The sequence below is a fragment of the Mirounga angustirostris genome, unplaced genomic scaffold, assembly GCF_029215605.1.
Source record: "Mirounga angustirostris isolate CCGP_5_RB_7025 unplaced genomic scaffold, mMirAng1.0.hap1 SCAF_12, whole genome shotgun sequence".
Lineage (NCBI taxonomy): Eukaryota > Metazoa > Chordata > Mammalia > Carnivora > Phocidae > Mirounga > Mirounga angustirostris.
In genome coordinates, this window is record NW_026991720.1 from 22,567,526 (window position 1) to 22,581,382 (window position 13,857).

The following is a 13,857-nucleotide window of genomic DNA, read 5'->3' on the forward strand; positions in this document are numbered from 1 at the left end:
CTCCCTCTCGTGCTCTCTGTCTCTCATTCTCTCTCTCTCAAATAAATAAATAAAATCTTTAAAAAAAAAAAAAAAACAAACTCATTTCAAAGTCACTGATAAGCAAGGGAAACAAATTTCCTGAAAAGTCAGTAAAATCAGCTCTCAACCAGTCCAAACATGGATTAATGCCTCTAACAAAAAGTAGTTTCTTTTGTAGGAGTGAAAGTATGACTAAAGCAATTTGTTCTGTAGGGTAAATGGAAAATCAGTCCTGAAGCTGCTTGCTTTATTATATCCATTGGTCCCTTTAAAAACCCAAAGGTACTCAAACCCTGCTGCTTTCGGTCTGATAAAGGGCACAAGGTAGGATAAAGTGAAACGGATAGATGTCCCTGGACCAGCAGGCTTGAGCTGGAAGTCAGAAGGCTGGACTGGTTGCTGCGGGGTGGGGTGGGGCAGTAACGGGGTGAGCGAGGCTGATTAGAAGCCAAACTACAATACCCTAGGGGCCAAGAGTGTTAATGTTAAGCTCCAACCGCCAGTTGTGACAGAGGTACCACATTTCTCTTTTCGACCTGTAGGGAGGGACAGATTCACCGTCCTCGTGTGTTCCCCCAGCCCTGCCTCCACCTGTTGAGTGCCATGGTGACTGTAGCTCCCTGTTGCATCTCCTGAGAAGCTGCCACGGCGGCCTCCGCCAATGAGGCCACCGCCTGGGTGGCCTCTGACGCTTGCGTCGTCTGGATGGTCATCTCACCTCCCTGTAACGTGGCCCAGTTTTGTTCCACCTGAGGCAGAAAGGACAGGAGAGTAAAGAATCAAAGTCACAAAAGGATTATAACAAATTGCTACGTGCTCAGCCAAATACATACACATTTTTAAATTAACATGACCTACAATGTACAGAACAGGGTTTTTAGTATGCTATCTTTTGTGTATAAAAAGGGGGGATTAGAATATATATTTGAATTTGCTTATATTTGCACAAAGAAATTCTGGAAGGACACAAAAGAAACCACTGAAAATATTTTCCTCCTTGTGTGTGGCGGGGAGGGGAGTTGTGGGAATAGGTTGGCTAGGAGACAGAAAGCAAGATTTTCCAATGTACACTTTTAAATAATTTTTGAAATATCAGAGCCATATCAATGTATTATCTATTCTTTTGAATTCTTTTGAATAGGTAATATATTAATATGGCTCGGATTAAAAAATTTGAATAAACCATAAAATTCAAAAGTTAGAATTTTTGAATAGACCATAAATATAATTCTAAAAAAATTCAAATGATACCAAAGGATATGCAATGCCAGTACTCCCGACCTTTTGCCCAGAGGTGACTACGGTTACCTATTTCTTATGTGTCTTTGCAGGGACATTCTCTCTATATGCAAGCATATTTACACACACACACACACACACACACACACACTCCCTCCTATTTCCCCCTTTCTACTCCCTCTTAAAAAATAAAAATGGCAGCTTATTCTACATTATGTTTTTGTGCCTTGCTTGTTTCACCAACAATACATCTCTGAAGTGATTCTATTTTGGAACATATAAAACTACTTCATTCATTCATGACTCATAATGATGGCTGCACAGCATTGTAGTATATGAGCACACCATGATTTATTTAACCAGCCATCTTTTAATGGGCATTTAAGAAGTTTCTAGTCTTTTGCTATTACAAACAGTACTGTGATGAATATCTTTGCATACCACATTGTATATTTTATGGGAGTCTATTCATGGGGTAAATTCCTAGAGGTGGGACTGTATATTAAAGTTATTATATATTTTAATTTTTAATGGAAACTGCCAAATTCAGGAAACTTTTTTTTTTTTTTAATGTAGCAAAAACTGCTTTCCTTTTAGTGGAGAGGAATTATGAAGAAACAAAATAAAACATACAAAAAAACTTTTATCTGGTGAGAGAACAGACTAGAATTTAGTTTTGTTAGATCAAGGACAGGGGTTTTCTCGGCACTGGCATTATTAACATTTGGGGCCAGACAAGTTTTTGCTCTGGGGGGCTGTCCTGTGCACTGTAGGATGTTTCGCAGCACCCCGGGCTTCTCCCCACTCACTAGATGATAAGAGCACCCTCCCCAGTCATGATATTCAAAAACATCTCCAGACATTATCAAATGTCCTGGGGGGGGTGGGGGTGGGGAGGGTGTACCCTGATTGAGAGCCACTCCTTTTAGTATAATGCTTTGCATTTAGAGAGTTCTCAGTCCTGGATACCTATATCTAGCTACTTCAGTCCATTTTGCTCAATAAGGGCAGTTGATTAATTATTCGCCCTCAAAAACAAAAAGCAGCAGGGGCAGTGAAAGCAATTTCTAATCAAAATTAGGGTAGGTGATAAATCAGTCTGCTCAGGTACAATATCTCTATGGGTTTGGGTCTCAGGATGTTAGCTGTGCTCACTGGAGCTCTGATTCACATTACTTGGGCCCAATGAGTAGAGAGCTTGTGCTTGCATATTAACTGTGTCCCAAAGAAAGTGTCACAAGCTGAGGAGAGGTAGATACTTAAAATGCCTCCTGCTTTTCTACTGCCATACTTAGATGATGACAGTGCTTCTCAGAATGCTTGTCAAAAGCCTCCCAGAAAATGGGACATTCCTTTGAACTACCCTAGTATTTGCCCTGAGTTCTCATAGGCAGTGGATTATGCCAGCAAGCCTTCAGAGCCCATCACTAAGAGGCAGAGACATCCCATTTCCTCCCCTTAGGGCTGCAAAGTTGCCCACTCAGGAACTCACAAAACTCTTGCTTCCCAAGAGTTAATATCTCTTTGATTTCATTACTCCAGTGAGTGTTACTGCAGATGATGCCACTACAAATGCCAATTTGTAGATGGTCTATGATTCCACTCAAAACACCAGCCAAAGCTGGCCAGCCCCTGTCACCTTTTGCCATTAAACAGTCTTCCTCTTTCCAGATCTGCCCCTCTATATTTTTGCCCATCCCACTGCAGAGCTTGGCCTAGTGCAGCTCTCCCAATACTCAGACTCCAATGGCAGCAATTTAATGTATACACATTTAGTTACAACTGTATTCGTAGCAAAAATGGTATCAGAAAGTTGCCATATACAGTATACTTTAAGGAAGTTAAATTATATGGCATGAAAGATTAATGGATGGTGGCAAAGGGTAGAGAGGAAATAGGAAGAAGAAGCAGACGAAGAGATTTCTATTCAGAATAATGGCAGGTGATAAATAAATCACTTGGGTGTTAACATTTCTTTGGAATTTCCTATTCTTCAGCCTCAGTGCTTTAGTTGTATTTGCTTGAGCTCTTGTTGCGCTCCCTTTCCATCTGTTGGGAGCCACTGTGTGGTTATCTATGCCGGATGTCACCATGTCCCAGAGAAAGGGCCCCAAGCCCTAGGAGGGAAAGATATTCAGAGGGTGTACAGTTAGCGTCAATGCTTTTCTGAGAGACCCACTCCAATGAGGCCCTTCCACACTCTCCCAGTGCGATGCACTGCATGTGCTGTGCCCTTCGATAGGAACACAACAACTCCCACCTTTGCTTCTAGTCTGACCTCAGGTGAACCTTAAGGAGCCCAGACAACTCCCTCTAATCCCCTGGGGCCGAGGCTCAGGATCTCTCCTCTGTGATCCATAGCACCCTGGGCTTGCTTCCTCTAGATCCTTACCTCATTGCCATTGTGCTTTGATGTGTTTTTCTCTACCACCTACCTGTGTGCTCCTTAAGAGCAAGAGCAGTCTTTATTTTCCTCTATGTATTGAATCTATGTAAATGGCACAGGGCTCAGAAAGTGTTTACTGAATGGCAGGTGGAGAACATATTCCTTTATTCATGTTTTCCTACTTGTTCTTCAGCCTACTTATATTTCAGGTAAACTGATATTCGTTAAAAAAACCATCTAGAATAAGTTGTGCTACTGTTACATGTGGGATGGGTCAGCTTAAGATTCATGTCTTCAATGTCTTTGTACTTTGGTTTCTTCTTCTTCTTCTTCTTCTAACAGAACCATATATACCATTATGATCAGATACCATTCTCTTTCAAAATTTGACTTTTCTGACACTTGAATGCGATTAATATCACCACCACCAATTGGTGGTCTTATAACACAACAGAATAAATTCTCAAACCCATTTGCATTTGTAAGTATGAAATTGTATAAATCAAAATTGAAATTGTATAAATATTTTGAAATCAACAGTTTATTTCATATTATCTTGAAATTCTTTCCTTGTTCCTTTTTTTTAAAGTAGGTTCCACGCCCAATGTGGGGCTTGAACTCATGACCGTGAGATCAAAAGTCGCAGGCTCTTCCAACTGAGCCAGTCAGGTGCCCCAAAAGTCTCTCTTTTTTTAAAGTTTGTTTATTCATTTAAGAAATCTCTTTACCCACCGTGGGGCCCGAACTCACAATACTGAGACCAATAGTCACATGCTCTTCCCACTGAGCCAGCCAGGCGCCCCTATTTCCTTGTTCATTTCTAAATGTCTATGTAACTTATAGTGTCCTTAATTAGTTTTAAGCTGACTAAGGTTAGAGATTTTTTGTTTCTTTGTAACTATAGTCAACCCTTGAACAACACAGGTTTGAACTGTGTGGGTCCATTTATAAGGGGATTTTTTTTCAATAAATACAGTGTAGTACTATAAACATGTTTTCTCTTCCTTATGATTTTTAAAATAACACTTTCTTTAGCTTGCCTTATTGTAAGAATACAGTATATAATACATATAACATACAAAATATGTGTTAGTTGATTGTTTATGTTATCAGTAAGGCTTCTGATCAATACTAGACTACTAGTAGTTAAGTTTTGGGGGAGTCAAAAAGTTATACGTGAATTTGACTGCATAGGGGGTCTATGCCCCTAACTCTCACATTGTTCAAGGGTCAGGGGGACTTAGATTATTGGGCATTCTCAGGACATAAGAGTATTCAAACAGATTTGGGAGACCATATGTTACCAGAAGAGACAGGCCCCCAATGGTCCTTCTAATAAATGTAACTAACTGGATGTTGAAGGCAGTGAAGTCTAATGGCAAGAGGTCTCACTGGCAAGGTTAGTAGGATAACAAAATGACCTCACAACTTCTAAAAGTATTAGGTATCATTTATTTTTGTAAAGTACTTTCTGTTCCTTGGAAGAAAAGATGCGAAATATAAGGCAGTAGGATGTTTTTACTGAGTCATCTGATATAATGTTTCATTAACTTGATGTGGTCTTATCTGCCCTAAGCAGTGAGATATTTTGAGTAATTCCAGTTCTTATGGTCCAAAACTGAGATGCTAACAACATGTCAACATCTACGAGAAATGAGAAGGCAAAAAAATCACACTTTAAAAATCTAAAAACATTTTGTCCCTTTCTGAGATAACCTGTGCTGCTTCTCTTCATACCATTTTTATTTCACTGTAAGTATGCAAAGAGTTACATTTTTTTTTAATCTGACTGAATTTGGGTATTTACCAGCAGGCTATTTCTGTCATTCATCCATTCCTACAATAGATGACTTAAAAATGATGTGCTGAAAAAGCCGCAGATAAGTCAGTGAGATTTTTTTTTTAATTCTTCCGTGAACTTCTGCATATGTTAATTACCACTATATACGTGAAGTTATTTAGTAAAATGGGCTTCAAAGAATTAGTCTCTAGAGAAGTGTTTAAGAAACACAGAGCTGCTGTCTTTAAACAGTATCAGGAAACATTCAGTAGGGAGATATGGTTGATAACTTTGGTTAAGTCAGAGAGTTAAGAAATCTTGTGAATGTACCCACCACTATCTTCTCTATCACTTTCACACTTCAAGTTCTAGTGTCATCTAGTGTCCTCCAGTTCTAGTGTTTGGGGGCTGACAGATTTTTCCCTCGGCTAATCCATACTCTTCCATGATGTTTATATACTTATAAATCGACTGTTACTTTCCTATACTGTAAAACCAAATGCTGCTCCTGCCCCCAAACCTTCCCAGACTCCCTAGCTGGAAAGATTCTCTCCTGAAGGCACAGACCACTTTGCAGCATCTTCTGCAGCACGGAACAGAGTTCATTTATGTAGACACTTCTCTCCCCCACCAGACAGGAGGAGCGTCTTGTGAGCAGGGTTCCCGTGTAAATCCACTTCACACATCTAACGCGTCAGTGCAGCATGATGTGGGCTCACTTCCTGTGGGCCGACTGCGGAGCCTGGCTGTATTTCTCTTCATCTCCCTAGCCATGAGAACTTTCTCATTTCTCTCCCTTTCCTGAGTTGTGCAAATGAAAATGACTTTTGTGGTGTTCTGAGTGGAAAGCCCCATGGTTGTGAACAAGGATGAGATAATACTTTTAGCTTTATTTCTAATACTGCTCTTTGACATTTGTTAGCTGTTTTTGAAGCTTCAGGGCTACACCATACTGGTACCTTTAGGGGAAAAGCCACAGTGCCTTAATGAACCCTTTCCTGAACTTCACAAATGGCTCAGAGCTCAGAGCCTGGACAACATTTTTCTAAATGCATTACTCAGCTTCGACACTTACTCCGTGACTTTGGGCAAGTCACCTAACCTCTACATGTTTCAGTTTTCTCATCTATAAAGTGAAGATAACAGAACCTATTCTTAAGAGGGTTGAGCACTTAGCTTACCAAGTGCTCAATTAAGGTTAGCTACCATTAGGTTAACATCCCATTAATTACCTTGATTTTGGTAGAGCAGGATTTTTTCATAAAGTCTTTTCAAAGGCATATGTAAAATGTAATAAATCATGGCCACTGATTTACAAATATTTTTATCCCTCCAAAGAATTCTTTAGTAGCTCCAGTCTTAATGATCAAACTTTTTTTAATAAAGCCCAATGATTAAATCTGTGGGATTCACAGCATAAAATATTACATGGCTAATGTCTTTTTATTGTGTATTACACAAAATGCTATATTGCAAACATGAAATTATAATTTCAGTTATTACAATTAATATACACAGCCTAAGGTACTTTGCAAAACTGTCACGGCCTGATGTTTTAAAAGGCTTAAATAAAATAATGCTATAGCTGTGTCGGCTACCCGGTCTTTTTATCTTCCGGACTCTAACTACTCCCTCACTGAGCTACACATTCAAGTATTTGAGTAGACGCAGACCAAATCCTTTCTTACCTCTCCATCAGCCACTGCAGAATAATTCACTTGGGCAACAGTGACCGTGGTTGGCAATTCTGAAGCATCAGCCAATGTGGCTACCGTTGCCCCTGTACCAACCTAAAGAAAAACACGGAGGGTGGTGTCAGCGGATGGATCCTTCTACCTCTCCCTTACTCGGAAGTTAAGATTCATGTAGCCCCAAATTCAGCATAGGTAATGATTGACGTGCTTTGTAATGTGAAATGAGTTACTAAACTCATATCTCAGACACTTATATGAGTTTCAGAACTTTATTTCAACCAGATAAATCAATATCAGAAGCTATCACGTTTCACCATCAGTAAACTAGTATCAGTCAACCAACTTTCTACTTTCACCCCAATCTGAATTTTAGAGGTTCCCCACCTACCAACAAGTTATGTTTTACCTCAGAAGAGCTAATTCCGAAGGAATAGCTCCTGGTCCTTGACAGAATGAAACGGTACAAAAGTAGCCAATTTAACAGTGCTTTGTTTTGGAAAAAACAAAGAAAAAGCTATCGACAGCTCTGTATTTAACAAATGGCAAACAATTTAAAGTATTCTTCAAAAATCAATTTCAGATAGAAAGACTTCGGGGAGCTATAAAAAGTTAATTAGGAGTTTGCATGACAAAAACTTTCTCCAGTCTGAGGGGAGGTGCCCACTGATCCACCTCAGAAACCACAATCTGAGAACCATAGGTTTACTCACCTGGATAAGCGAGACAGTGCCATCAGGGTTACTAAAGGTCTGGACTACGGTCTGTGATGGTACAAGATGGGCTATACTGTGTGTGGTTGTGGCCTGTGTTTGTGTTTGCTGATCTTCGAAAGCATACAAAAGGTCCTCCCGCCCATGCTGTTTGTAACAGTTTTTAACTATGGTCCGTAGTGCCTGAGTCCATGAAACCTGTCACCAAAAGATCAGACAAGCACATTAGTCACAAAGAATGTTGGTTATTCAGCCCCACTATGGAATAAGCAGGTGCTTATTTATCAAACCAAACCAAACCTGTACAGAATAAGCTCCCTTAGGGTTATTTCCCTTAGACTGATTGTGGCACAAAGAAATTCAGCACCAAGCACCAAAGATTTCCCACTAGTTTCCTTCCTGATCAAAGCCTGGTTTAGCTTTTGGGTTCTTCTGAGGCCAACTCACAAAAGAAGTTTACTCTTTTGTCAAGAGTCTTACATTAAGATTCTCAATAAATTTCCAGGCTAACTAAAAAACAAATATGCAGAAAAAGCAAGGGATGACATCTAGTTGAGCCCATCTTTTTAAAAAGAAGTATCATTATCAGACTCAGCCAACTTCTCATCTCTTTAATTCTATATTTATATTTCTCAACAGTGGTTCCGGCTAACCAGAAATAAGGACCTCTTCTAAGTCTTCAAAGTGATTAATACTTCTTCTTAACGTTTCTTCAGTTTTTCCAAGCACCTCATAATATTAAAACTGCTCCAAAAGGCAAGGAGGCAGAGAGAAGTGTAAACTCATGGACCCGCCCCGAGTCTTTATAGTGATGAAGTGATGGAATGGGAAAGGCTACAAATCAGACAGTATCAAACTTCTTTGGGAGACAGGTTTGACTTTCACACATATTTTTTAGACTTTTTAGCATAAGAAGTAGAACCCCAAAAATTGAGGTGGTTGATTCAGAGTGGAAAAGCAACAGGCTACTCAGGTCGGAGAAACCCTCACCCTCTGCTTTTGCTCTTCTGTGCGGACGTCACTCCGGACATTTGCCCATGGGATATCTTCAGGCCACCAGATGGGCTTGCAGCTCTCTTTGCCCCAGCCTGGTTTTCCTCGACCTGTGGAGTACTTGAGCATCTCTGGAATAAATGCCCGAAGCTGGGCCTGGAAGACAAGAGTGTGGTCATCAGCAGTCATGAAAAACATCTGGGATGTGATTGTGTCTTCCACCAAATTCTAAGATAATAAAACAGACAGCCTTCCTGGAGGGTCCCAGGGAATTCTAAGATGTGACTGATGAGAACCTATTGTTTTTCCACAGGTTACCACAGCTCCATGGGTGGCTGAGAATTATACATATGTTGGTAAAGTATACCTTAAGCTATATTTCATTGACTTGGCCCTAGAAGATCAAGAATACCTGCCAACAAGTTTGATTTCTGCCTAAGATACTATGGATGCTATTTCTCTGATTTCCATCCTACAGCTCTCCACACATTTAAGGTGTCAAACAAAGCCGATGTGTTTTCAACATTGTTCTGGAGGTAGTAACCAGGGCAAATAGATCAGAGAAATAAGAGGTGAGGAGCAGGAAGAATCATCCCTATTTGTAGATGATATGACTGTGCATCTGGAAAACCCCAGATAATCATATGAAAAACTACTATAAACAGTAATAGCATTCAGGAAGGTGGTTGGTTACAAATGGGAAACAGGGTCTACTTAATAAAAAGGGAAAATAACCCTAAAGCTTTTCCAGAAAGTTTCTGGTATGCTAGGCCAACGTCTCTGAGTCTGGCATACACATAGAGTGAGCATATGTGATCTTAAACACATTATGGACTTCATTCAGATTTATTTCACAAATCGAATCCAGACCAGGCAGGTGTTAAACCAGAGACAACTGCCATTCTTTAAATCTTGGCACAGTAACCACACTGAGTGTGTATGTTGGAGGAGAAGGGGCGCTTACTTTGTGAATACTCTTAATTGCTAACAATGAATTTTGGCAAGAGAAGCAGTTTATCAAGTTATAACGTTCTTCCCTGGATCTACTGCTTTCCCTTTAACCTCTGCAACACTCCAGAGAGAAGCAGCATCCTCCAACTAAGGACACATCCATACTACCCCTACAGCTCAAGACCAAAAGGAGAAGACAATTTTTGCAATGAGTCAGACCCAAGGACATGGGCTTGTAGAAATAAAAGAGAAAAAGAAAACAGAAATGGGAACGGTTAAGTATTAATGGGAGAATGAGCACAACACCAATTTTATATTCAAGAGCCTATTGAGATATCAGGTGTTCTTATTTGACTATTATTTTACCAGAAGCTGATACCAATTATTATATAATAGGGAATCATGAACCCAAATCAGTAATGCTTCCCCTAACGAGGAGAGCTCTGGTTGACTGTATTTGCATCATCGATCCTTGTGCCGAGCCTGCCATTTCACCTCCCCAAGTCCACCTCTCCCAGACAGTCTCCTGCCTACAGGATATGATATAATACACTCTGTATATATTTGGCTCTGCGGCACCAAGTGCCAGGCTAATAGAAAGTATCCATTTGCAAACCCAGGCTATCAGCTGGCTCATGAGGTCACTCCTTCAGTTATTTTAAGAAAGTGCATCTCAAAGTCATTTTCCCCTTTATCCTGCTTTCCTGGGAGTGTGTCTTTTTCTTGCTTCAGATACAGAGAGAAGGAAAAGGCTTAATCCTCACACACAATATTTGCGTTTCTTCAAGGGAAAAAAATAATGGCTTTCTCAGATGCAAAATAAACTGATACCGCACACTTTCACAAGTCTCTCTTTTCTTTTAATCCCATTAACACTCTCCAAAAGGAGAGTTCTGAATATCCATACCTAGCAGAGTCTGGAGATAATGACGTAAGGCTCAACAGCTCTAAATTAACATAAGACTACAGCGTTCAGAAGAACTTGCTGTCAAAAACACTTGGCTGACAGTCCGCTCCAATACCACCTGGAACCCCATACATTCTCTAATTCTGATGACTTTCAGCTTCTGATCCCGCACCCATTCGCATCATGGTTTCGCACACTCTTCAGCCCTGGGTCACCCTGGCACCTGGTGGCAGACACCTTCCATCCTGTCTTGTTTTTTTGGCTCTCTCACATTAGGCTTGCACTGGGTTTCAAGGACTCACAGGTTACAGGAGTGTGGGCAGTGCACCAATCTACTCACTTAAAACCCTCCTCTGCCTTCTCTCCGACCACCTGTCTTCTCAGTCTTAGTCTTTGCTGGTAGAACGCCACTTTCTTTCCCTAGACAGCCAAGCTCAAAATCTCAGTCAGCTTTACCTCTTTCCTTCAACACCCATCTAGCTACTCATTGCAAGTTCAATTCTTTCTTCTTTGAAATGTCTGTGCTCTCCATCCCTTCTTCTTCAGACCCACCTTCATCCCCACTTCCTAGCCCAAGGCTAGTGCATCCTTCTAGCTGACCTTCTTGTGGAACTCCACGTTCTCCCCTTTCTTCCTCATCCCATGCATCCTTGACAGACAGATTTCCCTAAATGCTGCACAGATCCTATGCTCAAAAACAAAAACAAAAAACAAAAACTTTCAAATGGTCTCTCACTACTAGCAACCAAACTAGACTTCTCTGTTTAGCTTTTCCAGCCCGCCACAATCCGGCCTCCCAGCACACTCAGTTCCTGCTAATTGCCAACAGGCAGCCTTGGTCCTATTTAGGTGAATCTCTGCACTATCTTATGAACTGAACTCATTCCTGCTTTATCCTTTTGATTTGTTCCCCTTACTGGAGCACCTTCTCAAGCTACTATTCCAATGCCGACACTTGTTCCTTATTGCCCCGCAAATCCCACATTCTTTGTGAAGTCTCTCTTTTTTTTTAAATGAAGATTTTATTTACTTATTTGAGAGAGAATGAGATAGAGAGAGAGCATGAGAGGGGGGAGGGTCAGAGGGAGAAGCAGACTCCCTGCCGAGCAGGGAGCCCGATGCGGGACTTGATCCTGGGACTCCAGGATCATGACCTGAGCTGAAGGCAGTTGCTTAACCAACTGAGCCACCCAGGTGCCCCTCTTTGTGAAATATCTCTTGACTACTTCTCGAGTCAACTTCTTGTCAATCAGTCAGTAAGAACACAAACTCCAGACTCAGAGAGTTGGCTGTGAATCCCAGCTCTCTCTGACTGTTAATTTTCTCAACTGCAAAATGATAATGGCAAGTATACAGGGTCAATTCAAAGGATCAGAGATAGTGGGGATATATGCACATAGTTGCACTGACTTAATAGCAGTTTTACTATTATTACTTCAGTCATCAGCCCTTTTCTCAAATTCAAAGAAAAAGTAAAAAATGTTCTGAAATGGTTTTCTAGTATTAAACACACTGTGATGTATAGAAAGACATTTATCCTTAGTTTTCCAAGGTGGGTATGGTGGGTATGGTGAAAAAGGCAGCAGGAAATAGAAGTATGAGTCTATATGTATCTGTGTAAACATGGTTGAAGATGAGAAATAAAGAATGCTAGATTCAAAAAGTGACCATCGAGGCCAATTCCATGCCTTGAGGAAGCAAGCTGTTACCAACATGCCCCAATGCATAGATGGTTTAGGCAATTTGTTCTGTGGGATCTTTGAGCATTTTTTTTTTTTAAGTGTACAAGCAGATTACTAATGGAAATCATCAGAAAATGGGACTCAACTGTAACCATAATTAGAAGAGAGAACTAGAACGAGGCAGCTGTCAGAGATGTTTCATGTGCTAGAAATCTCTGGATGGGAAATGTCTCAAAGTTTTGGGAAGAAGAAAGTAGGAGAAACAAGCAACACGCAAGGAAGGTTGCGTCCACAGGCAAAACTCCATCAAAAATTAAAAAATGGGACCAGAGTGAAATTTAACTGCTGGTATACAAGTTCTAATTCAGAGGCAGATTTTAACTTTTTACTAATTATCAACTGTATAAATTTGCCCCCATATCAAAACAAGAGATAAAGAGCACTTTCTACTATAAAAGTTGACTTTTCAAGTCTGTACATTTGGGGGATGAAGACCATTCTTTGCTTTTAAATGCATAGAAATGATGTGACTTCACTGAAAAAGATGATTTTCCACCAGACTATTATTTTATACTGTCCCAAATAAACAGTGCTAAGGCTAAAGGGACTATCATTAAGGGAAAATGAACTATTCAGTATAGAAAGAGTTAAATGATTTCTTTCCAGAATTCAGCACTGTGCTCTCATTACCAATTGGATTAATTACTGGTCCTGGAGAGTTTTGGAAACCCAAGCTACTCAATGTGCTTGTTAAGGAAGGTTTGTCTTTAATCCCCAGAGGAGACAATCAACAGGATCAGCAAAGGTAAAGCCTACCCTCTCAGGCTGTCCTTTAATTGGGCTGCAGTAAGCTTTCCCAGCCTTTCATTCTGATTTAGGGTTCTATATGGGCTTAAAGTGCCCTGCTTGGTCAGGAAACCCACCCCAAACCAGCAAAGAGTAGAAAGTACCACTCTTTCCAGGGCACATTCAGCAAAGAAAAATGGTATCAAATTCCTGCCAGTGGCAGTCAAAAGTAAAGATTATGTAGAAACCATAGATGGTTTTAAAAAAGATTTTCTGAAATTCTAAAAAGTTTAACCCAGCCAAAATGAGACAATTCTATGTTAGAAATTTTCCACTTGTAAATTCAGTAAATTCTTTGCTGTCTTACCCTTATACATTCCCAAATGCCCATCTTCTCTCATTCTATCTTTGCTCTGCTTGTACCCGAGTCCTAGGATTTTTGAGGCCCCTGGTGTCTATTTTGATTCAGTTACCAAGAAAAGGCATCTCAAGACGTTTGCCAACTCCCCCTCTACTAAAGAGATGAGAATATACATAATAAATTTCAAGAGAAGGCTGCTGAAATCAAATTGTGTTGGCAGGTCATGTTTTCTATAGCCTATAGGGAAACAGGAATGTGGCAGAGAAGGAAGACTGGAGAATTTTCAGACTGTGGCTTCATTATTTTAACTTAAAAGTCAACAGACTCAATTATATTCAAATGGATAT

The 13,857-nt window shown here is 40.3% G+C and overlaps 1 protein-coding gene across 8 annotated transcripts in view; it reads right to left on the bottom strand.

Moving 5' to 3' along the window:
* Positions 1-13,857, bottom strand: part of NRF1 (nuclear respiratory factor 1) — a 139,354-nt gene that overhangs the window by 39,455 nt on the left and 86,042 nt on the right. For 5 of the 8 annotated variants that reach the window (XR_010406382.1, XR_010406381.1, XM_045864279.2 and 2 more), the window contains exons 6-10: positions 8,821-8,979; positions 7,831-8,028; positions 7,115-7,216; positions 3,219-3,377; positions 613-770 (exon numbers count right to left, since the gene is read on the bottom strand). Coding sequence is in view for 6 of the 8 variants with exons in the window: in XM_045864279.2 (XP_045720235.1) it covers positions 613-770; positions 3,219-3,377; positions 7,115-7,216; positions 7,831-8,028; positions 8,821-8,979 (776 nt within the window). In the remaining 2 variants the exon portion in view is untranslated. The remainder of the gene's footprint in view (positions 1-612; positions 771-3,218; positions 3,378-7,114; positions 7,217-7,830; positions 8,029-8,820; positions 8,980-13,857) is intronic. The other 3 variants (XM_054505202.2, XM_045864285.3, XM_064574958.1) reach the window with 2 other exon arrangements.